Raw genomic sequence first — 25,616 nt, forward strand, 5'->3', positions numbered from 1 at the left:
ATTTTGTACAGTTTTTGAACATTTTAAAAATAAAAATAATATATCCATGTCTGTTTGACCTTAATCTAGATCAAATCGACGGTCTGTGAATGTGGCTCATGTGTTTTGATTCGATGATGCTGAACTGAAGTAGCTCATCCTTGCTTCAAGTAGCCTACACGTCCGTGCGCTTATTCGAAACGCCGCACGATTCGCTGGGACATGCGCCAATCTGACCTTTGACAGCTAGCGAATGACAAATGAAAGGTCAGCGTTTCTGACAGCAGCTGTGGCATCGGAGAATGAGAGACAGTGCATCGAAAGGTAGGAAGAAAATGCTGTTTTGATGTAACTGAATGTACATCTATTATTAGTAGCTGTAGTCATACAGCATTGGATGAGACACTTCGATCTTACGCAGTGAATGCAATGTTATTTATAGCCTAAATAAACCGTTGTGGCTTTCGTGATGTCATGATGTACCGAGAGGTTGGATTTTATCCGTATCTGCATTGCTAATAAGTATTACGTTATAGGCTATATAGTGCCATAGGTGTTTTGTTTTGATGTGCTCTTCATCGTGTTAATTATCTTTGCAGCATAATATCACGTTTGGGCATTTTAATATGTCGACAGGCCTGTTTTAAGAAAGAATAAACTACATGAGTCACGACAAGCAAAGCAGATCAGCTGATCGGACGCGTTTCTGATGCATAGGAGGTGGTGATGGTTTAGCAGGCTAATCCAGTGTTTACTATTATTATTTATTCTGATAAACCGAGAGTTCGACAAAAAGATGCACGACGACATGCAGAAAAATCCAATCTTAAAATGTTAGCTGGTAGATGTTTTTTTAGCTGGTCTAAGATTGTCATATTAGCAGGTGCTAGCCAGTCATTTAGCTGTTTGACCAGCTATGGTCCAAAAAACAGCTTGACCATCTTAAGCTGTTGTGATCGTTTATGATTTTTTCTTATCTATTATGATTTATTTTGTTTGTTTTTTATTTTGCTTTTATAAGAAGGCCATCTAATGATCATCTGATGATCAGCTATACACACACACACACACACACACACACACACACACACACACACACACACACACACACACACACACACACACACATGCATATATGTATGTATATGTATTTATGTAAATACACACATGCATGCATACAACACATTATATGTATGTATGTATATATATATATATATATATATATATATATATATATATATATATATATATATATATATATATATATATATATATATATATATATATATGGTGCATATAATTATTAGATATATATATATATATATATATATATATATATATATATATATATATATATATATATATATATATACAAAATATCATGAGAAACATGTTGACAATTGAGAAAAAGAGATAGACCTGGTCTTGTGTACGTTTTTAATCAGCACAATATTTTGTTAGTTTTATTCACTGATACAATTTGCTCTTCATTCACTCTGGAAAATGGAAGTAAATGCCACAAAATGATTTGTCCTCATCTGTTCCATTTTTCTGTCTAGAGCTGTATGTGTTTGATGGTAAAAAATAAATCACAGAAATCTCAGGTAGATCAATGGGAAAGAAAAAGTTCTGTGCTTTAGTTTTTATTGTTTTTAATGTGTTATCTATGATAAGCACGAGGTCAGCTTGTGACGGTGTAAAAGGTTAAGGGAAATCCCTTGCATCATCAGGCAAGGAGGGGCTAAAGGGTATGCTTCCTGTTGCCATGGAAGCAATGTTGCACACACAGTCTCGCCTTTATATTAGAATGTTTCTCGTGACTGTTAATGTCACATATCATTCAGCTGAATTTATCCAATGTCTGTTTTAAGCCTATTATATTATATTACCAAGGTGTCTAAAGGGTTAATGCAACCTAAGTAACTTTTTTAAGCAAGCCACTACAATTTAAGCTTTTATTATGTTATAAATTTATTCAAACCCAGCTTTGAATTCAAGTCCACTTCACTCTACAGAATGTGCTTTGTTAATAGTTGTATCATATTCATTGCAGTTTGTGAATATGAAGGCCATCTCTCAAACATATTAAAAAGAGCCCAAGTCTGGATTTTTACAGAAATTTTGAACTACTATACCTGGTTATAGAGTATAGTAGAGTGAGATTTTTTAAAATAAAGACTCATGTAACATTGTAGATGACTGATTATCAGACATTTACAAGTTACTGTACGTGTCTTGCAAATGATCACAAGATGTGTTAAAATACAACCTGTATGAGTGTAACATTAACTCCTAGACAAGCCCTATAAGCTTTTGCGTTGAACAAAATAACTGTTTTACTAGTGTAATTTACCAGTTACAAGATACTATGATTGTTATTGTGGGTGGGTTTTTCTTTCAGAACAGTTAATGTGCATATGCTTGCTTACCATTTTCTCAGCTGCTGATTATCATGGTATGAAATAATGATGTTGACATGCTCTTGCCCTTCAAATGGTTCTATTGGATTCATGCAATACCATCATATATTTCTGTCTTTATAAAATGTTGTATTTCAAGTGTCCAATGATGTCCTCCAGCTGGCCCAGGGTTGCTTTTATTGATAGTTTTTATAACGGTAAAGGTAAACAAATGAATTGGAGTTGGCGTTAAATTGGTAATTAATGGCAGGCAGCAACTAGAGCCTTTCTCTCAGTGACACTTCCTACATGCTGTGTTCTCAGTTTCACTCTTCTCAAAGGGTTGCCCAGGCTCTAGCTCTCTTATGAGAAAGCATGTAGCCCCAGTGGCTGCCAAGCAAGGGGGCTGCATGAAGGGAAGCATCAAGTAGCTCAATTACAGATAAATCATCCTTCCTGAGAGGAAGTCTTGGATTGCCTGACTTCCACTGGCAAACCACTCAACGATATATCAGGGTTACCCAAACGTATATTTAAGGGGTTAGTAGTTCTGTCATTAATTACTCACCCTCATGTCTTTCCAAACCCGTGAGACTTTTGTTCATCTTCAGAACACAAATGAAGATCTTTTTGATGAAATCTGAGAGCTTTCTGTCCCTCCATTGGCAGCTACGCAACTACCACTTTGATGCTTCATAAAGTTCATAAAGAGATAAAACTAGTCCATATGATTTGAGGGGGTTAGTCCAAATTCTTTGAAGAGACTTGATTGCTTTATATGATGAACAGGTATAGTTCTTATAGAGTCTTTTAATGATGTTTTATAAACAAAGTTTGGGAGGAACACGTTCAAATTGCCTATCCAGTCAGTATGAGATGAGGCCTATACAGTGCATCTGGAAAGTATTCACAGCGCTTCACTTTTTCCACATTTTGTTATGTTACCGTCTTTTTGTTCCAATTCTACAAACAATACCCCATAATGACAACGTGAAAGAAGTTTGTTTGAAATCTTTGAAAATGTATTACAAATAAAAAACAAAAACATCACATGTACAAAAGTAGTCACAGCCTTTGCCATGAGACTCAAAATTGAGCTCAGGTGCATCCTGGTTCCACTGATCGTCCTTGAGATGTTTCTATAACTTGATTGGAGTCCACCTGTGGTAAATTCAGTTGATTGGACATGATTTGGAGAGGCACACACCTGTGTATATAAGGTCCCACAGTTAACAGTGCATGTCAGAGCACAAATTAAGCCATGAAGTCCAAGGAAGTGTCTGTAGACCTCTGAGACAGGATTGTATTGAGGAACAGATCTGGGGAAGGGTACAAAAAAAAATCCCAATGAGCACAGTGGCCTCCATCATCCATAAATCGAAGAAGTTTGGAACCACCAGGACTCTTCCTGGAGCTGGCTGCCCAGCCAAACTGAGCGATCGGGGGAGAAGAGCCTTAGTCAGGGAGGTGACCAAGAACCCGATGGTCACTCTGACAGAGCTCCAGCGTTTCTCTGTGGAGAAAGGAGAACCTTCCAGAAGAACAACCATCTCTGCAGCACTCCACCAGCAGAGTGGCCAGTCGGAAGCCACTCCTCAGTAAAGGGTCACCTGGAGTTTGCCAAAAGGTACCTGAAGGACTCTCAGACCACGAGAAACAAAATTATCTAGTCTGATGAAACAAAGATTTAACTTTTTTGCCTGACTGGCAAGTGTCATGTCTATAGGAAACCAGGCACCGCTCATCACCTGGCCAATACCATCCCTACAGTGAAGCATGGTGGTGGCAGTATCATGCTGTGGGGATGTTTTTGGGGATGAACCTAATCGAACATCTCTGGAGAGATCTGAAAATGGCTGTGCACCGACGCTCCCCATCCAACCTGGTGGAATTTGAGAGGTCCTGCAAAGAAGAATGGGAGAAACTGCCCAAAAATAGGTGTGCCAAGCTTGTAGCATCATACTCAAAAAGACTTGAGGCTGTAATTAGTGCCAAAGGTGCTTCAACAAAGTATCGAGCAAAGGCTGTGAAAACTTATGTACATGTGACTTTTGTGAGTGTGTGTGTTTTTTTGTTATAAATTTGCAAAGATTTCAAACAAACTTCTTTCACATTGTCATTATGGGGTATTGTTTGTAGACTTGAGGGGGAAAAAATTAATTTAATCCATTTTGGAATAAGGCTGTGACAAATGTGGAAAAATTGAAGTGCTGTGAATACTTTCCGGATGCGCTGTGAATACTTTCCGGATGCACTGTGTATATATACATACCCGACTCATCTGTTTCTCGACAGTTTCCTGCATCCCACCACCCCGTCTCCTCACACTTGCTTGGTTAACTATCCTAATCAGAGATACAGGGGGAGTACTCTGGGTTCAGGCCAAAATTCAAGCTCGGAGCTCTCCCCTCGGACAGCATGCCAAATATGCATACATTTTATTATTGATAAATTATTTGTAAGTGGAACTTGTGAATTCACAAATAAACATTGTTCTGTGAACATAAAAAGAAGCTCAAGCGAACAAGCTTGATGCATGAGAACCAACCTTGCGGAATCTCAAAGTGCTGCGTAACACGAGAGTTAACCTCATTGGTTTTTGCAGAAGTTCAAACGTGCTACGTAGCACAAGACTGAACCTCTTTGGTTCTTGAGGAAGCTCAAACGTGCTGTGTAACACACGAGATTGAACTTCATTGGTTCTTGCAGAAGCTCAAACGTGCTCTGTTAAGGCCATAAGAACTGAGAAAAATGATCTCGCTCCCAGGGCTGCGAGAACAAAATGACGTAATTTTGTTCTCATATCCTAGTTTGGGAGTTCTTACAGCTTGCTCTCGAAACATCATCTGAGCAGAACTTTTTTCTTATGGGTGTCCAAGATTGTGTGATTGGTCAGAAATTGTGACTCCCCAGAAGTTTGGCACCTGCTTTACTCGTGAAGTATGGAATGTCCTGAATGAACCTCATTGGTTCTTGTGGAAGCTCAAACGTGTTGCATAACACGAGAATGAACCTCATTGGTTCTTGTGAAAGCCTAAGCGTGCTGCGTAACACAAGAATGAACCTCACTGGTTCTTGCGGAAGCTCAAACATGCTGCGTAAAACACAAGAATAAACCTTGTTGGTCCTTTCAGAAGCTCAAACGTGCTGCATAGCACACTAAAATGAACCTCACTTGTTCTTGCAGGAGCTCAAACGTGCTGCGTAACACACAATAATAAACCTTATTGGTTTCTCAGAAGCTCAAACGTGTTGTGTAACACACGAGAATGAACCTCATTGTTTCTTGCAGAAGCTCAAATGTGCTGCGTAACACGAGAATGAACCTAATCGGTTCTTTTAGAAGCTCAAACCTGAATGAACCTCATTGGCTCTTGTGGAAGCTCAAACATGCTGCGTAACACACGAGAATGAACCTCATTGGTTCTTTTAACCTCAAACGTGCTGTGTAACACAAGAATAATCGCATTGGTTCTTTCAGAAGCTCAAACGTGCTGCGCATTGTGCGCAACACACGAGCATGAACCTCATTGGTTCTTTCAGAAGCTCAAACATGAATGAACCTCATTGGTTCTTGCGGAAGTTCAAACGTGCTGCGTAACACGAGAATGAACTTCATTGGTTCTTTCAGAAGTTCAAACTTGCTTTTTAAGACATGAGAATGAACCTCATTGGTTCTTTCGGAAGTTCAAACGTGCTGCGCATTGTGCGCAACACACGAGAATGAACCTCATTGGTTCTTGCAGAAGCTCAAACATGAACGAACCGCATTGGTTCTTGTGGAAGTTCAAACATGCTGCGTAACACACGAGAATGGACCTCATTGGTTCTTTTAACCTCAAACGTGCTGTGTAACACACAAGAATGATCGCATTGGTTCTTTCAGAAGCTCAAACGTGCTGCGTAACACGAGAATGAACTTCATTGGTTCTTTCAGAAGTTCAAACTTGCTTTTTAAGACACGAGATTGAACCTCTTTTGTTCTTGTGGAAGCTCAAACGTGCTGTGTAGCACACAAGAATTAACCTCATTGGTTCTTTTAAGCTCAAACATGCTGTATAACACATGAGAATGAACCTCATTGGTTCTTTTGGAAGTTCAAACGTGAATGAACCGCATTGGTTCTTGTGGAAGTTCAAACGTGCTGCGTAACACACGAGAATGGACCTCATTGGTTCTTTTAACCTCAAACGTGCTGTGTAACACACAAGAATGATCGCATTGGTTCTTTCAGAAGCTCAAACGTGCTGTGTAACACATGAGAATGAACCTCATTGGTTCTTGCGGAAGTTCAAGCGTCCTACGTAACACATGAGCATGAACCTCATTCACTGCATGAAAACACTGAAATCCGGCACTATCCGGGCATGGTATACTCCTGTGTAATTTGATGTTTACCGGATGTATGTGGGAAAAAGCGGATCAGAGTAACACGGAACAGTATATTTCCAGAAAAACCCGGAAACCTCACGTATGCGGACGTATACAGGAATCCGTGAAATTTCACGGACATATTCAGCTGAAACACTGCTGGGTGTGCTAGGACTGAAGACTGTTAGGTGTGAAGAAGACCTTTCATATGTTAATGACTGACACTTGTGCTGGCTGTTCTCAGAGGGAGGGGGGGCAGGGGAGGACTTCAGGATTGAGAATTATCTCTGGTCTACTGTAGGCTACAGCAAACAAGCTTTTTGCACAGAAAAAAGAATTCTTAAGGCCCTGAAACACTAAACCGAACTAGCAATGACTAAAGCCGACTGTGGGGTTGGTTCACGTTGCCTGGGTCTGGGCCAAACCATCAGAATGGTGTGTCAGGGCCTTAAAACCACTGCATGAAAAGAGTCTCTTAATCAAATATTTTTTATAAAAACAGTACAAAATGAAAAACCCTGACTGAACATATACGTTCACAAAAAAATCTGAATATGTAATGAAATAAACAAGGAAATGTAATGGAATTAACAAAGGATAATTAACCAAACATTTTAGACTATCCCCAAACAATTTTTGCAAAGTTTTACAAATTGTAGGCAATAATAGAATTAAATAAAAAGGAGATGAAATGTGGAAAATGAAAAAGTTTGTTTTAAAAACACCAAAAACTGATATGCTCAAAATAAAAATATGGAATAAAAAAGAGCAGGGATTCACTTGCTCAAGAAACACAGAAACACAAGCAGATCTTTCAGCTCTGCAACTGTTCACAAAAAGTTTTTTACAGTATTTTCTTGTAATTTTGAATTATGTTTAAAACGATGTAAAATTACAAACAATATCTAAATAAAAAACTTGACTGTTATTTTAAGGATTATATCATTAATGACAAACTACAGTAATTCTCATTTTTTTATACAGGAACATCACTGTATTATTTTTCTGTTTTCATAAATAACAAATTCATGCAAAATTACGAATAATATCTGTAAATTAACAACTGTAAAACAATATTTAGCTCATTATATTAAAGGTTTATGTTTATGTCCATACTAACAATTTAACATTATTCTTTGTCAAATCTTATTAGTTTTATATTTACACTGTAAAAATAAAAACCTAAAAAAACAGCAGCTACAGCTGCAAAACAAAAACCGTAAAATTAAAGTCAAATATCTTAAGTCAAATAAAGTTAAAAAACTTCACAGAAATTTACATTAAATGTTTTAGAGAAAACACTATTAGTTTACAGATTTTTCCTTATTTAAATTAAGATATTTTACTTTAATTTTCTGTTTTACAGTGAAGGTGTATTTTTACATTCAAACTGGTTTTACATTCAATTCTGCATACAAATATAACAAAATATATAGCAAACTAAATATCAAACAATAATTGTTTTTAAAGAGTACAAATCTGCACTGCTCTCCAGGTTGAAACTTCCAGGCCTCTGCCCACACCACAAAACACCATTTGGCCAATTAATTAAATATAACAGCAAATAAAAATAAATATACACATTTTCTAACTGTTGTTTAAAACAAGTTTTTTTTCTATATTTGCAAGGCTATTTGCTGTCTTTCCGTGTTATTTTGAGCGTGATTGGTCAATCTGAACGTCATCCAGAAATCTGGCCAATGACAGTGCGCGCCTTCAGTTTGAATTATACACCCGTTGTCGTTGAAGTTGCTCGTGGCTCGCGGGGACGCGACGCGATCGCGGCTTCTAATCTTCACGTCGGTCTATTAATGGCATTGCATGGACCATTTAAACCTGTTAAAATCTTATTTTGGACGAATTTTGATTGTGGGATGTCGACTGAGAAGGAAAAAACATGAATACGAACAGACTAAGTTTCCAATGGCGGACAGCAGACGGCAGAAGGTAACGTAAATCCCTTTATATTGTTTCTACTGCTCATCAAGATATAACGTTAGTGCATTAAAGTCATGTGCTAATCGTGATTAACTTACATATTCTGTTTCTGTTTCTGTGTTTTGTTGTAATATTGTTAAGATAGGGCTGGGTGTTATGGCGATCTGATGAAACTGACTATTGTTAGCGATTTTGCTGTAAACGTTAACATTACCTTTTTATATTGCGGAATGGGAATATAGCGTATATAACGCAGCACTGACTGTACTAAAACTTTTTGACATTTTGACAAGGAAACATGCATGAATGTAGAATAATGAACGGGACATGCATGTGTTAAAATAAGCCTCTCTCAGACAGCAGGCGATCCCGAAATCAATTATCTTTCTGTAAAATGCACACAATTATCTCAGAAACCTTGTCATGTGAGGTATTCACTTGATTTAAACAGCGAGTTGTGTCTTAAGTAAAGTCAAACAGTTCAAGTTAACGTGGGGAAACCCGGATGCATGTCATTCTGTGCATCCGTTCTTAAAGGGGCTGCAGCTTTGTCATAATTTTAATAAAACAAAAGAATAGAGAAGACCTTCTGCTTCTTTAAGAATCAAGTGATATTAATTAATTGAATATCATACAGTGAAGACTTTTAAAGCAGTATTATTCTGTAGCATTTTAATAAAATGTCCATCAAAATAAATGTATTGTGATATCGTTATTGTAAAATAAAATTTCTCATGTATGTATAATTATATGGTCATAATGCCCATCCCTACTGTCAGCTAGTTTTAAGATCAAGCTTGTCATAAAATGTAACAGAGTTTTGGAATGAGTAATCTGAGAACACTGTCATGTACACTTGTTCAACAGAGAGGACAGGAAACCTCCATCCTTGGACTCTGAAGAATTATAGGAAAACCAGGATTTTGGATCTACTGTAAAGTTTTTGTATGGGCCTGGTGAGTATGTTTTGCAAGTCCATGTCCGTAAGTTGATAATTAATATTAATGTTTTATCAAACAAATTAATATTCATTTGTGTGTGTGCATGTTTCTTTCCCCCTCATGATCCAGAAGTTTTGGATCCATGATCCTGAAGAACTTTTACAGATGTTGACCCTGAATGTGTAAAAGGTAATCTTAAAAATGTTGTCATTATTTTAATATTCTCAGTTTTTTTCTGTAATGTAGACGCATGCGTTTTCTGTGAAGTTGCTTTGAAACAATATCAGGGTTTTTCCTACATTGAACATTTTTTGCCGGCCGCCAAAACAAATTTTTGTCCCACCAAAGCCTTGTTTGTTGAGTTATTGTGATTTATGATTGATGTAGTAGATGACTGCTGCGCTTGCGCTTCAAAAAACATTGACTGATTCTCTGACCAGCTGACATAAAGCATTCTTTAAATAAACAGGAAACAAATCCTATCCGGTTATGAAGTGTTTTCTGTGTGTTGACAAATCTTTCGCGATGTTCTAAAGACGGGATTCACACACAAAGCTTCTGCTAATGTCCGATTCGCCACCTAATGACTCCTTCGAACCGAATCATTTTAACGACTGGTTAGAATTGATCTGTCCAACACTGAACTCACGAATTAGTTTAATCATTTACTCAGAACAACACCTGAAATGAGAACACAAGTGTGCTTACCCACTTTAGCAAGAGTGGATAGTAAGAATTATTTTTAATTATCAACAGTCTTTCAGCTTATTTATGTGGACAATGTGTAGTAAAATAAATAGCCTAAAATCATTTAGTTTAGACTGGAGTGAGGTGAACCCAGAACAAATGTGTTGTTAGCTAGCTGATTGTATATGGCAGAAAATTAGGCTATTTGTTCATTTTTTTTATACTATTTTTTTTATATTGATATGATTATATACCAAAACAATTATCAGTAAATAGTGTAAAAATGAGGAACAAAAACAAACATCAAGGTATCAAAATAAGATAAGCAAAAGTTACAAACTTTTTTTGAATTTATTTCAAATTTATTGTCAGTATTGCGCTTGCAGATGAAGTGGGTAGGGTATTTTTTTTTTACCGTGCGTATGTGTGTGTGTATGGATGACCATGTCTGTCAGCCACCACCGAAGACCATTTTTGACCCAGGAAAAACCCTGAATATGTATTGTGAAAAGCGCTATACAAATACATTTTAATTGAATTGTTTTACTTACTTTTATTGGCATTAACTATATATTATTAATGTATTATTTGGCAGGTCGCAAGATGTATTTTATTTTGTGAGACTTTGCTGAGGAAGTATTCTTTAGCTCAGTCTGAAAAGGCCCAGAAAAGAAACACTATGAAGAACATCACACAGAACCGTCAGAGAAAGAGACGGGTAAGTTAAGAAACCGGTTAAGCTTTTTCCCTCCAGAATGTTATTATACTTCTCTCTGAGTTTTAGTGGTTAATTCACTGTCATGTTTTGCAGTTGCTGGAGACCAGGTCCAGGGTTGCACAAACCAACACAGAACCTGTGGAAGACCGCAACTATAGACAAGATGTCTGATGAAGATGCTGCTGTTGTTGATGGAAGGCCAGTGTGGATGGTTAGGCTAGCTCAAACAACATTGTGTTAGAGTTGGTCACAATTATTTTATAATTATAATTTTAATATTCAATTGTTCCATTTTATATTTTCTTTATTCCTATGTTTATATACTTATACTTTTATTGGTTCCCATATATAGAGTATTTACATATATTTTATATACACTTTTTAATTTATAGATTTCTTTGTCTCGTTTTATATTGTATACTTTGTATGTTTGTTCCTTTTTAGATGTCCATGTTGCTTTTGATCTCCACGTTTTGTATTGTTGTTCCTCTTACGTCGCCTTCCTTTAGAAACATTTTGTTCACTTATCTTTTCCCCCATTAATTTTAATGTATGTTTATAATGCTCTTTGTTCTTTTTATTTGGTTATATTGTTTACTTGGAATATTTATATGTATTTTAATATATTTTATATACACTTTTTTTGTCTTATAAATTTATTGTTCTCATTTTATATTGTTTAATTTGTATATTTATTCTTTTCCTTTTTATGTTCACTGTGTATTTTATTCCTTTACATCTCTCTTTTAAATGCATTTTGTTCATTTTTTTTTCCCTTTTTGTTTCTTTACCAATTCATTTTAACGTATAATGTTGTTTGGACTGTTTATATTTTTACATTTGTTCCTTTACATTTTCATCCCTTTTAAATACATTAAGTTCACTTGTTTTTGTTTCACCATTGTTTTAATGTTCATTTATAATGCTGTTAAGAATGTTTTTTTTTTTTTATACCTTTTTAATAAATATTTCAGACTTTCTCAAATTGTTTTGTGTGTATTTTTCTTTTGGGAGGGAGAGGGGATTATTTTTTATATATATTATATATTAATGAGCAAAATCTGCATAGCTGGCCTATAACCAATCAAGTCCGTATGCTACAAAACCTAGCCCACCCTTAGCCTTAGAAGTAACCAATAAAGTCACTTGACTGGGTTTTCAATGCGTCCTGTCCTCCAATAGCAGTCTGGGTTTTGGGAGTGGTTTAAAAAAAAAACAACCAATCCAGTTTGAGATGAAGGACCAATAGGGGATGGAAGGCAAAGCTGTTTAGAGGTGTGAAAATGTCTCCTGGGAAAAACTTGATGGGATTATTTGCCATGGCAACAAATGGCTGTAGCATGGGAGTATACGGCCACAACATACATCCGATTTGGTACCATTTCGGATGTATACGGACATATACGGATCCATGGAATTTGACCTATCCGGCCAGTATACTCCTGGATTCTTCCGAATTTCAGCAGTGTATACAGGAGTATCCTGGTCCGGATACACCTTTTTTCATGCAGTGATTGGTTCTTTTAGAAGCTCAAACCTGAATGAACCTCATTGGCTCTTGTGGAAGCTCAAACATCCTGCGTAACACATGAGCATGAACCTCATTGGTTCTTTCAGAAGCTCAAACATGAATGAACCTCATTGGTTCTTGCGGAAGTTCAAATGTGCGTAACACGAAAATGAACCTCATTGGTTCTTTCAGAAGTTCAAACTTGCTTTTTAACATACGAGATTGAACCTCTTTTGTTCTTGTGGAAGCTCAAACGTGCTGTGTAGCACACAAGAATTAACCTCATTGGTTCTTTTAAGCTCAAACGTGCTGTATAACACATGAGAATGAACCTCAATGGTTCTTTCGGAAGTTCAAACGTGCTGCGCATTGTGCGCAACACACGAGAATGAACCTCAATGGTTCTTGCAGAAGCTCAAACGTGAATGAACTGCATTGGTTCTTGTGGAAGTTCAAACGTGCTGCGTAACGTGAATGAACCTCATTGGTTCTTGCAGAAGCTCAAATGTGAATGAACCTCATTGGTTCTTTCAGAAGTTCAAACGTGCTGCGCATTGTGCGCAACACACAATAATTAACCTCAATGGTTCTTGCAGAAACTCAAACGTGAATGAACCTCATTGGTTCTTGCAGAAGCTCAAACGTGCTGCGCATTGTGCGCAACACATGAGAATGAACCTCAATGGTTCTTGCAGAAGCTCAAACGTGAATGAACCTCATTGGTTCTTTCGGAAGTTCAAACATGCTGCGTAACGAGAATGAACCTCATTGGTTCTTTTAAGCTGAAACGTGCTGTGTAACACACGAGAATGATCGCATTGGTTTTTCAGAAGCTCAAACGTGCTGTGTAACACATGAGAATGAACCTCATTGGTTCTTTCGGAAGTTCAAACGTGCTGCGCATTGTACGCAACACACGAGAATGAACCTCAATGGTTCTTGCAGAAGCTCAAACGTGAATGAACCTCAATGGTTCTTGCAGAAGCTCAAACGTGAATGAACCTCGTTGGTTCTTTCGGAAGTTCAAACGTGCTGTGTAACACACAAGAATGATCGCATTGGTTTTTTCAGAAGCTCAAAGGTGAATGAACCTCATTGGTTCTTTCGGAAGTTCAAACGTGCTGCGCATTGTACGCAACACACGAGAATTAACCTCAATGGTTCTTGTGGAAGCTCAAATGTGCTGTGTAACACACGAGAATGAACCTCATTGGTTCTTGCACATCAAGCAAACATGCTTGAACTTCTGTTTGTTTACAACTGATGTGTGAGTTGATGAATGTTTATATATGAATAAAAGTCTAAATTCAATCTGTTCATCATATAAAGCCACCGTGTCTCTTCAGAAAAGTTGGACTAAACTCAATTCATTTGAATTTGTTTTTCGATCTCTTTATGGCTTTTTGAAACATCAAAGTGGTAGTTGCATAGCTATCAAGGAACATAAAGCTCTCCGATTTCATCAAAAAGATCTTCATTTGTGTTCCGAAGATGAACGTCTTGCGATGAAGTTTGGAACGACATAAGGGTAAGTAATTAATGAGTAATGTTTCATTTTTGGGTGAACTAACCCTTTAAACTAAATAGGCATGCCTGTATTATCATGTCTCAGCCTTCAATGTTTAGAAATGAATTGTTCTGAAATGTTTATTTGTACATGCAAAGCAAGAACAAGCTAATTTGAACAAGCACAACCTGGTGTGTGCTGAAGTTTTTCAGGCAAAAAAAAAAAAAATTCCCCAAAATTCAGCCGATTTCTTTGGATTGGACATGGTTAAATGTGTTAAATGGAGCTAAAAGCATTACCAAATTGGCCAAACTAGTTAAAGCTGCTGTCCGTAACTTTTTTTGTGTTCAAGATTTACAAAAATGATATAATGAGACTGTACAACATGAATCCATTTTCCAAACCGTGTTTTTGTCTTACCCTGAATTATTATGGTACAATAAGTGTTTATATTGGGACTATTTCAGACAGCTCTGGTTGGAAGCGCTGCGGAGGAGCACAGTCCCTGCGTGACTCGCCATAGACATAAACAGAGAGAAGTAGCTCCGGCTGCAGTGTTCTTCCGTAAGACGCATGCAGTTCTGAATTTCAGTTTTATTATTTTCATGACAATTACGCACATTTTCCCTCCTAAATAGTCTTTAATGTGTCTGGACCTTTTACATGTATATGTATGAATGTATTTTTAATAATCGATGATTCACATTATTAATATTATCAAATAAGTTATCGATTTATTATAAATGTATCAGAAATAATGAGGTATAAAACAGACACTGGATGTGGATTGAGGGTGCAGAGTGGGCTGCTAACTGGCTGCATTGATTGGCTGCTGGCTCTGTGTGTGTGCAGCGTAGTAAATGCGGCGCTTGATGACACACCGCCCTCTTCTCTCCTGCAGCTAGCGGCCGTATGTAGCGGGGCAGCCTGCTGGAAAGCACATTATTCCCTCCCTCCGAGCTGCCATACAGAACATGTGCATTCCCGTAGTCTCTTGAAATCATCGTTGTCGTACGTCTATGTGATTCCCAGTTGTGCTCATGAGCCTGCTAGGTGGCTACAAGAAAAAGAGCAGTTATGATGGCTACGAATCTTTGCAGCTGGTCGATAGCAGCGGAGAATTCTGCACCGGGGGACGAAGCGGCGGCGGCAGCGGCAGCAGTTTGACGGCAGTGACCCTCGGCAGCGTTAAGACAGGCCCCGCACGACAGGACGACTACAGCACCATGGACAGCTCAGGTATGAAAACCGCGACGACCGGTTTGGCGCTTGCAGGCCAGACGCTCCTTCGTTGTGATAGACACCAACCTGTTTTGTGTTTGTTTCAAGTCATGCTGATTTTCTGTAAGAATCCTCGGTGGTGGATTAAATATTAGTTGTCGATATCCGCCGGAAGCATGTGCTTCGTGTCGTCTGTTCGCGTGCTGTGTCATGACAATTGATCAAAGCCATATATAGCTGGCGTGTAGGAAGCTACAGTAACTTTGATTGTTAGTTGACAGATCAGCTATTGAAATTCGAGTTTTGTGAACTAGATATATGTGTATAATTGACGATTGTTGTTGTCTCACACATTGGTGTGCTATGCAGTTTTGCACTTTTCTTTGGACATGCATGTAGTTGGGCTTCTTGCATGTAGTTTTATATGGACTAGGATAGCAATACCTAAAACAGATTTTGGATATCTGTATTGTAATACTGGGATTGCTCCTGTTTTACTGCAGTGATCTGGGATGAAAGGTGGCCTTCAAAACTGAGACATGAGGAAGAGCTAGTGTCAGGTTCTTTTAGTCCCAGCTGGTGTCTGCTTCCGTCTGGTGTTTTTGGATGTGTGTGAGAGAAAAAGCATTTATAAAGCCTACACTATAATATATTTTTTTTAATAATTTAATAAAATCAAAAACACAGTGAAGATGCTACAAGAATTAGCCTACAGGATGGCACTTTTGGTCACTATATATTTTACAGTTCCTAACTGTATGTAATTTAATGACATCCGTATAATGTCAACATATGAACACTGCGTTTGTCATCGTAAAGAACTATTTACTTGATTTAACCATTAAAAATTATTTAGTTTTATTGATATTATTGTTGGTATTATTATTGTGAATCAATGTATTTAGGTTGATTCGGCAATGTTAAATATTAAAAAATCACTTAATTTAGATGTTACAAATTCTTCATTGTATGCTAGCTATTAAAAGCTGTTAATTTCTGTAAAGTGTACCGATAACAACACATTGCATTATGATTTAAACAAGTTACAAACAAGTTAACTTGGTAATCAAAAGTAGCCTTCCCATTGACCGTAATCACAGTCACCAACATAAAACACCATCTGAGATTTAAAAAAACAATATATTTAAATAGCACCAAATAAATAATTCAGATAATAATGAAATCATAATTTACATAAAAGGTGGCATAGCACCATTCAACACTGCTTATATGGCAGTACTTTTTTCCTTTATATGAAAACCATTTCAACATCTTAAACGTATGTACATTGCTTTGTTAAACATATTTGTATTTTAGAATATTTTATAGGAAAACCTCTTAAAATACAATGTTTTCTCTTCATACATGGCATGGTTAACCAATTGCTTGCTTCTTATGTCTTTATTGAAAAGACAGTTCTGGCAGGTCACTTACAAAGAACTAGTATTGTTTTCATCAGAAGGCAGGACCAGCCTATTTTAGTGTTGTGAGGCATTGCTGGGTTGTTGATTCTGTGGCTGCTTCAGTGCAGCGGCCATGTTTTCAGCAGGAAGCCTAATCACAGTGCTATTAGAGTGAGATTCTAATATAAGCTCATTTTAGAGAAACTGCTGACCTTGATCAAACCTCTGTTCGTTTAGTTTCATAATATTCACTTTGAATTTTATGAGGGAATTCTGAATGTTTTAAATTGCTGCTTGAAAAGACAGTAGCTTTGTATGAGCCTGTAGGTGATCTATAATTGAAAAGCCAGTCGGGTCTTGTAACAAGACACACAAGCACACAATTATACACACAAACACACACAGGGGGCTGCACATCACAGAGCCACTCTCTGTGACTCAATTCCTCTGAATTAAAGGAGCAAAAGAAAGGAGGATTGTGATAGGGATAGAGAATAAAAGAGCAAATGTGCTAGGAACCCATTCTTTTATATTATAAATCCACTGATCTGATCTTTGTGGTTAGGACGCCCCCCCCCCCCCCCCCCTCTCTGACACATGTATACAAGCGCTATTGGGCTCTTTGTGCGATTAAAGGGACATTAGTAGGAGTTCAAAAAACCCTGTGCTCTGTGAGAAGGGCAGCCTTGGGCTTTGAAGTCAACTACATTCCTGCGTATTTGCTCACACAGAATAGAGCTCCTCTGTACCTTAATGGCAAGTCTGACAGGAAGCCCACTCTCTGGCCGGGCCCACTACTAAAACAGTGCCAGGCCACCCTGCTTTTGGCCAACAAAAGCAACAACAAGTTGGAGGTAGAAAAGTGCTGACAATGTTTTTCACTGTTTACTCGTCAAAAATATTTTCACATTATATAGAGTTCTAAAAGCATATTTTTCTATTGACAGCAATTCAAAATGACATGTATTTGACATTAATTAAAAATAAATGAAAAGCTGCAGCGCTTTACTGTAGAATAAAAGACATTTAACATATCTGAGTGTAAGGACACGTGTTCGGCTGCAAGGAAGTTATCTTAAATGAACATACTGTAGAAATGTCTGTAAATTACTGTATGGGTGTCACGGCAGGGTATGGCAAGGAGAGAGGAGATACAGGGTAAGGCAAGGAGACAGGAGATTTCAGCTTTAATTTTTATTTAACAAAATGACAAAGAATACAACTAGAAATGGAACACAGCAGCAGGAGAATGCAAGTAAACACAGGAAAACCATAACATACAAATTAAAAGTCAAAGGAACAGAAACTGAAACCAAAACCAAATGTGACAATGGGTGACAGTTCCACTAATTGTTTGTAACTCATTGTAGTATATATAGAATGCACAGAAACGTAAGTTTTTTGTACAAATGTGCCATGTGCTTTGCTTTGTTTTAGTGTATATAAAAATTAAATAAACTATATATATATATATATATATATATATATATATATATATATATATATATATATATATATATATATATATATATATATATATATATATATTTATATATATATATATAATTAAAGGCACAGCATGTAAGTTTTGCCGTTAAAGGTCGCTTATTAAAAACAATAGCAAAGGCGCAGCTTGATGACGCCATGAATGAGTGTGGATTCATAGACTTGGTCGGCATTACTGGGAACGCCCACAAAATGTCATATCCGCTATATGCCGTGGGGGAAAACAATCCATTAGAATGAATGCACGTAGACCTTGTTAGACGCTTTATCTTTACTCTTTGTAATGATTACAATTTATTTTTACTTGGTGCAATCCCGAAAAGTTGCCATGTGGCGTTCTGCACCTCTAGTAAGCCCTGATCTGAAGTTTCATACTGCTAAATAAACAGATGGAGCCGTTCGTCAATTCAGAAAGCCTGTGCAATGCGCCCATTACAATTAAACATTTGCACTACATGATGCTGGTATTAAAAAAGTTTTGTTTGTTAAAAAAAGAGATTTCATTAATAGCAATGGCAAAAGTTTGTTGAGCAAATCGCCAATAAAGTCATACTTGTCACGGGACTCAATTTTATTTATTTATAGCAGTTTTTCACGATGAGCGATCACATAGCCACATAATGCGTGAGGTTGTACAAAACATTCAAAAGCCTTCATTATTTCATGATGGGAAGGGCTGGGCTCATGCTGTGCTTCAATCTGATTGTCACATTATATGTACGATACTTGAACATTTTCGCGTCAAAATGCTGCTGCACCCACAAATTTTACACAATATAATAGCTAGGCTACTTCATAAATCACCCAGTCTTTTAATGAAGACGGTTGCTTTAAAAAAAGTTAATAAAAAAACTTTGCTATTGTTGTAATTCTAATAATATTGTGACACTGACGTGTCAATTTCATAGTACAAGACACGTTTTATGATCATTTTAAAACGTTAAATGTATGTAATACATACTTTTAATCCATTAAATTCAAGAAGACTGAATGAACGTCTTCATCGAAAGACTGGGTGATTCATGAAGCAGGCATGTCGTACCTATATGGGTGTCGGCGGAGCAACATGTATTTTGATGAGAAAATGACACCTCTGGCCATTGATTCCGTTGGGTCGTTTATCAGTCACAGATACTGTACGGACAATCTGGCCCAATATGGCTCAGTTTTCTATAGATCTTGCTCCTCCGAGCGGCAAAAGTGATTCTACACCGGCTAAACTGGGTTAACCCCATGCATTTACATTGTGAGGGAATGGACTGTTTTCCTAGCCTGACAAGCCAGACCCACATCAAGATGTTGGGTCTGGAAACTCACCATTGACAGGGCTCAATCCGAGGGGCGGGATAAACGGTTGTCTTTCAAATTCCCTCTGCAGGCAATTGGATAGCACCATGAGCGCTACAACCAACCAGAGCAAAGAAGAAGGTGAAGCCGAGCTAACGTTAGTTGGTAGACTTTCGGCGTATCCGATCGGCAAAACTTCGAACACATCTTCTTTTCTTAAAGGGTTAGTTCAACCAAAAATGAAAATGATGTCATTAATTACTCACCCTCATGTCGTTCGAAACCCGTAAGACCTCCGTTCATCTTCGGAACACAAATGAAGATATTTTTGTTGAAAGCTGATGGCTGAGAAAGGCCTCAGATAGGCCTCCATTGGCATTCAGTACATTTACACTCCCAAGACCGATAAAAGGCACTTAAAACGTCGTTACAAACTCCATCTCACCACAGTGACTCTACAATAATTTTACGATGCGACGGCAATAGTTTTTGTGCGAAAAAAAAATCAAAATAACGCCTTTATCCAACTTGTTCTTGTCTTCCGTGTGTGCCTCCACGACGCATGCGCGAGAATATGACGCAGATCCGGCGTTCGGACACATGAGCCAGAAGCGATTTGTTTACAAGCAGAGGAAGACGTGCGTATCTAAGCTGTTGAATTCTACATTGATCATGCTTTAGGTATCGGCGTAGTGCTCAAAATGGGGCTAAAGTGAGCATTTCATGGATTCCCAAACCCCGGCGCTACGTCATATTCTCGCGCATGCGTCGTGGAGGCACACACGGAAGACAAGAAGAGGTTGAATAAAGTCGTTATTTTCATTTTTTTTTTGCGCACAAAAACTATTGTCGTCTCTTCGTAAAATTATTGTTGAGCCACTGTGGTGAGATGGACTTTGTAACGACGTTTTAAGTGCCTTTTATGGGTCTTGTGAGTGTAAATGTACTGAATTCCAATGGAGGCCTATCTGAAGCCTTTCTCAGCCATCAGCTTTCAACAAAAATATCTTCATTTGTGTTCCGAAGATGAACGGAGGTCTTACGGGTGTCGAACGTCATGAGGGTGAGTAATTAATGACATAATTTTAATTTTTGGGTGAACTAACCCTTTAAGAATGACTTCAGTGCTGTTCTTTGTTTTTTCTCAAAGAAAAGCTTAACTCCAAGTCTTCCAGAGTCGCGGCCAAAGCCGATTCAAAAGACTGCTGTTCATCAGCTTCTTTGTTTACGAGTAGCTCGCAGAACCTCCGCAACTCTGCCGTGACGTGCCGTCATTATGTTAAGCCCGTCCACCGACTCTACACACGCTGTGATTGGCCTGACCAGAGTTTGGTTTTTCCAGCTCTCAGGTCTACCGAGAGTTGCTAGACTACACTCGCGGCAAAATAAATTGTCTGCCGCTAGGGTGCGTCTAGATTTCTAGGCTACTGTTTTCCCCCACGCCACGCCCCCCAGCTATGACACGACGCCGACCAAGTCTATGGGAGTTGTCGTCTTCAACTCCATAGCCAATGGAAAGCAATCCGTCGGGAGTCAGGCATTTTCATAGATGATCTAATATATATAGCCTAAGTTTTATTAATGTTACTGTGGTATAAAGCTAGCCTGGTCTTACCAGACTCTCGTACATTTCATTTGTACATAGAGTCTGGCCACTCTCCATTGACAAGCGTTTACTTCCTTGAAGGCGAGTACTCTGTTGAAGTTTAAAACTATTGGATCTGCCAAGAGTCACTCTGGATCTGCCTAACCAATTGCTAACGTTTGGTCGTGACGTATGTTCGGGAGAAAACCTAAGCATATACAGCAGTCCCAGACGGAGTACTGAAGGAAAATAAAAATTGAGCGGAAGTACGTAGGAGGGCGGAGCCAGGCTAGTATGAAGCAGGGCGGGGACATTGCCCTGAGACATTTTATGTTGTTGTTTTTTTTTTTGCATTATTTCGCTTATATATGCATGTTATTATGCTTATATGCCGCAGTAGACCGCTGCCGCTCCTTTCGATTAGTTGTTTGTTTACTTTACAAATAAAGTTAAGTTTATCGTTCGTCTCCTTCTTCCCAGAACTTGAACTTTGTTATAGTTATGTTTGATCACTTAAATTCACATTATTTTATTTCATTCTAATGAAATAATTGCAAGTGCTGAATTACTAATCATGCAGTTTAATTCACTTTATTTGATAAATTAAACCTGCTCACCTGTCTTAATAAAATTTAAAACATGAAAGCGTTTTTGGTGTTTCCATGGTTTCTAGTAAAACCAGAAATCGAGGGTAACACGAATATGATGTCATTGGCAGGTGACGCGATGGCACGGGCCGTTACACTGGTTAAAATTTATTTCTCTGGATTTAAACATTGGAAACATTTAGGATAATGTAACATTTACAAAATATGTGATAACTAGACAATGAACTAGAAACTAAAAAAATCTTTTTTTGATTGAATTGGCTGAATGAATGATTTAGTGACTATATATGTTTCTATTTATTTCCTATCTATCACGTCCATAGATATCAGTGTTTAGATCCAAACAGCAGCAGCGCAAAGATTTACATTTAGAAAGCACATTATGTCAGGGCATGATGTCAATTGACTCGTATGTATGGTAGACACGAGATGCACGGCACAGAATTTAGATACTTTAAAAAACACAGAGACTTAAACCAGAATACACAAAGAATAATCACATTCACCACACTAAATCAACGAGAACCGACACAGGATTGAACACAACGTAGGAGTACTAATACATAGAGAACTAGATATAGATGGGATTAATCAGTAACCTAGGAAACCCTAAAAACTAGCCATTAGCATCTGCTCTAGAGTCTTGTTTTGTGTGAAACATGACATGGAATTAGGGATGATGTTTATGAAATTTATCAAAACATAATAAATTTTCTTTGACACATTGTTCCAGCCAAGTCCCTAGAGAGGAAGCCTTATAACAACAAAGGGAGGACCACATATTTTTGTCCATCCATTGTATGACAAACTTCCATAGTACATAAACTGACTGGGATTGTGGGATGTGTGACTCTTACTGACAGTGGTCTGTATGTATTAGAATGCTGATGCATGACATTGTTTGACCACCCAGTATTGTAGCCTGCCTACCTACTGATAAGAATTGCCAGCTGTGTGTGTGTGTGTGTGTGTGTGTGTGTGTGTGTGTGTGTGTGTGTGTGTGTGTGTGTGTGTGTGTGTGTGTGTGTGTGTGTGTGTGTGTGTGTGTGTGTGTGTGTGTGTGTGTGTGTGTGTGTGTGTGTGTGTGTGTGTGTGGAGGTGAAATCTGTAGCTGAGTGGGAGGTGACTGAGTCAGATTTTTGTTTTGGGTGTGGTCTAGTGTCATGGACATACAGTATATGGCATACTCTCATAAACATGCCAGATGCTCAATGTTTTCTCCATTTCCTCATGTCTGTTTCATTGGCTCTTTCTGCTCACTTTCACACATCATCTTTCGTACCCTCATCATCTAATGCACTTTTGGCTCAAGAGGCATCTGTAAATACAGTAGCATTTATTTTAGATTCGCCTATTTATGATGACCTCCTATATTTCAAATAATGGGTTTGTGAAAATTCCTGGTTTAGAAGAGAAGGTTTTGGTTCTGAGCGTCTAGTAACTGTGTTTACAAGGGAATCTTAACCTTCAGATAAACACGATCAGCACATGCTTTGATATTGGGTTTCCTTGGTGATCAGAGCGACTGCAGCATTAGACATCTGTCTTAATGATGCTGCATGTTTGATAGAGATGTACTATTTTTTTTCATGGTTGTCTGCATGCTAGTCATTGTATAAGCATGTATAATGTGTAGTCATGACTGTTTAGCCGAGTTTATACACTACCAATCAAAAGTTTGGGTTCATTAAGATTTTTTCTTTCTTTTTTTTAAGTAAAAAAAAAAAAATTACATTGTTTAAAAGTGACAATTGACCTATCAGTAAGCCTCGCCCCCCTTAGTTACTGTTACTGTTAATGACAGCTGTCAGTGTGAAAACCTTGTACCAAGATGTTTTTTGACACAGAATATAGAGTACCCCGTCCGAATGATGAACAAACTTTACTGATGGTTTATGAAGTTTATTACATCCTTTTTCACTCTAGAAAAATCACCGTAAGAGCTGAACAAACAAAGCATAAGAAGTGCGCATTAACGTCTCATTCGCAAACTCTCTCTCTCTCTCTCCGTTGCATTATTATTAACCTTCACAGCAAATTACACAAAAGCACTTATACAACTAACTGCAAACATGTACAGACCATTATGCCTTTTTGGGGGTGCTAATAAACTGTAAACTCTGTATCTGCAAAACAACTCCGATAAACGCTCCGTAGACTATAATAGAGCAGAAGTCATCATAGTTGGGTTAAATATTATAGCTGTGAATGAGAGAATACATTAAATATTTTTTTGTGTGCCCATTTGCTCAAATAACAAAAGAAAAACACCACAATAGTGATTTCACAACTTTCAAAAAGAGGGAAAAAATAGTGAGATTAATAATGGCAGTAAAAAGAGAGAAATGTGTAAATTTGTATCATGACTCCCATAGACGCTGTATTAGAAACAACATCACAGCAGCGGTAACTTGTTTTTGTAATTTGATGCAAAAGTAATAAAATACAAAGTAGCCTATTAGTGCTATAAATGTACATATGTGTAAAAAAAAAATGAAAATGCAAAAAACGTTGCAGGATTTACGATATTTATGACCGTTAAAACGACATCGCAGGTCTATACCCATCAAAATAGGAGTCCCTCCTTAGTAAGACAGATAATGTAGAGCTTAAACATATCTAAATTCACAGAAATATCAAAAATGTATACAAAAACAAATTAGATGATAATTCACAATCCAGGATCAACACTGTTCATGGACTATAGGGTAAGATTGAATTAATGTACATTTAACCAGTTTAATATGGAGAGGGACTGAAATGTAGACCTTTGTTTATGTGTTTTTGACCTACACTGTGACATGACGTGAGAACAGTTAGTTTGTTTAGTTTTGTACGTTAGCAGGGACTTTCTAACTTGAATCTTAACTTAATGAGAGTATGACAAACAGAAAATCCTCTCAGGATACCTGGAATCAGTTTTACAGTACCCCAGGGCAAATCGTTTTATCATTTTTGTAGCATAAACATCATCAAACCAATGAGAGCCTATGGCGCTGAAAAGTAAAGATGTCTGATACTCAACTGCCATTATCAACCGATATAACGTATGTTCTTTTGAACTTTGTATTCATCAAAGAATCCTAAAAAAAAATGTCACAGTTTCCACAACATTGATAAAAATAAAAACTTTTGTATAGTGTATATATCGAGATACCAGTCTATTACTAGTCATGACATGTAAAATGTGTGTTTGTGGTGTCCCGTCTGCATGTGTGTTGTAAGATATGAAATTCTGCTCATTCAAAGGCCCTCCGTCTCCAGATATGGACGGAAACTATGGAGGGGGACTTCTGGATATGGTGAAAGGAGGTGCTGGAAAGTTCTTCAGCAACATCAAGGACAACCTCAAAGACACCATCAAAGACACCTCTACCAAGGTTATGAACCAAGTGGCCACGTAAGTTAGGTTTTGTGTACCCACAAAGAATCACCTACATTATCCTAACTCAGAAAACAGCTAGTTAAATATAGCAAATAGTGTTGCTTAGTATAAAAACAGTAGAAATCCATGAAAATTCCCCACCATGATTGAAAAACAAATTTTGTGCATGAGTTTTGTGCATGTTTGCACTTGTGTTCATGTGTAGGACTCCAGAGAAAACAGAGTCAAGGTCTTTCAATAGAGTTCCTGGTAACCTAGTTTTGTGTAACGAATGTTACTATTAATAAATCAAGATTTCTCAATGTAATGACTCTGTTTAGATATGTGTGTGTTAGTTATGGCATAAGAATAGAGGGGAGGGCACTCACGCCAAGCGATGGTGTTGGTTCGTTACAACATGTCATCTGGTCTCTCTTAGATTTACATACTAAGTATTGAAGTGTTTTTTTTTGTTATTTTAAATATTCTAAAAATATATTTATGTGAGTTTATACTTCAATGTGCTTATATGCACAATGATCATTCTCTGACTGACATAATATCTTCATGTTAATGACACAATACCTTCATA

The 25,616-nt window shown here is 37.5% G+C and overlaps 1 protein-coding gene across 10 annotated transcripts in view; it reads left to right on the forward strand.

Moving 5' to 3' along the window:
- Nucleotides 1–67: 67 nt before the first annotated feature.
- Nucleotides 68–25,616, forward strand: part of dnajc6 (DnaJ (Hsp40) homolog, subfamily C, member 6) — a gene marked incomplete at its 5' end in the record, with an annotated part of 54,833 nt that continues 29,284 nt past the window's right edge. For 3 of the 10 annotated variants that reach the window (XM_079840342.1, XM_079840344.1, XM_079840345.1), the window contains 2 exons: nt 15,091–15,289; nt 24,910–25,060. In XM_079840342.1, coding sequence (XP_079696468.1) covers nt 15,091–15,289; nt 24,910–25,060 — 350 coding nt within the window. Of the gene's footprint in view, nt 304–15,090; nt 15,290–24,909; nt 25,061–25,616 lie in introns of those variants that run through there. The other 7 variants (XM_079840351.1, XM_079840348.1, XM_079840349.1 and 4 more) reach the window with 7 other exon arrangements.

The sequence above is a fragment of the Gobio gobio genome, assembly GCF_949357685.1.
Source record: "Gobio gobio genome assembly, chromosome: 17".
Taxonomy (NCBI): domain Eukaryota; kingdom Metazoa; phylum Chordata; class Actinopteri; order Cypriniformes; family Gobionidae; genus Gobio; species Gobio gobio.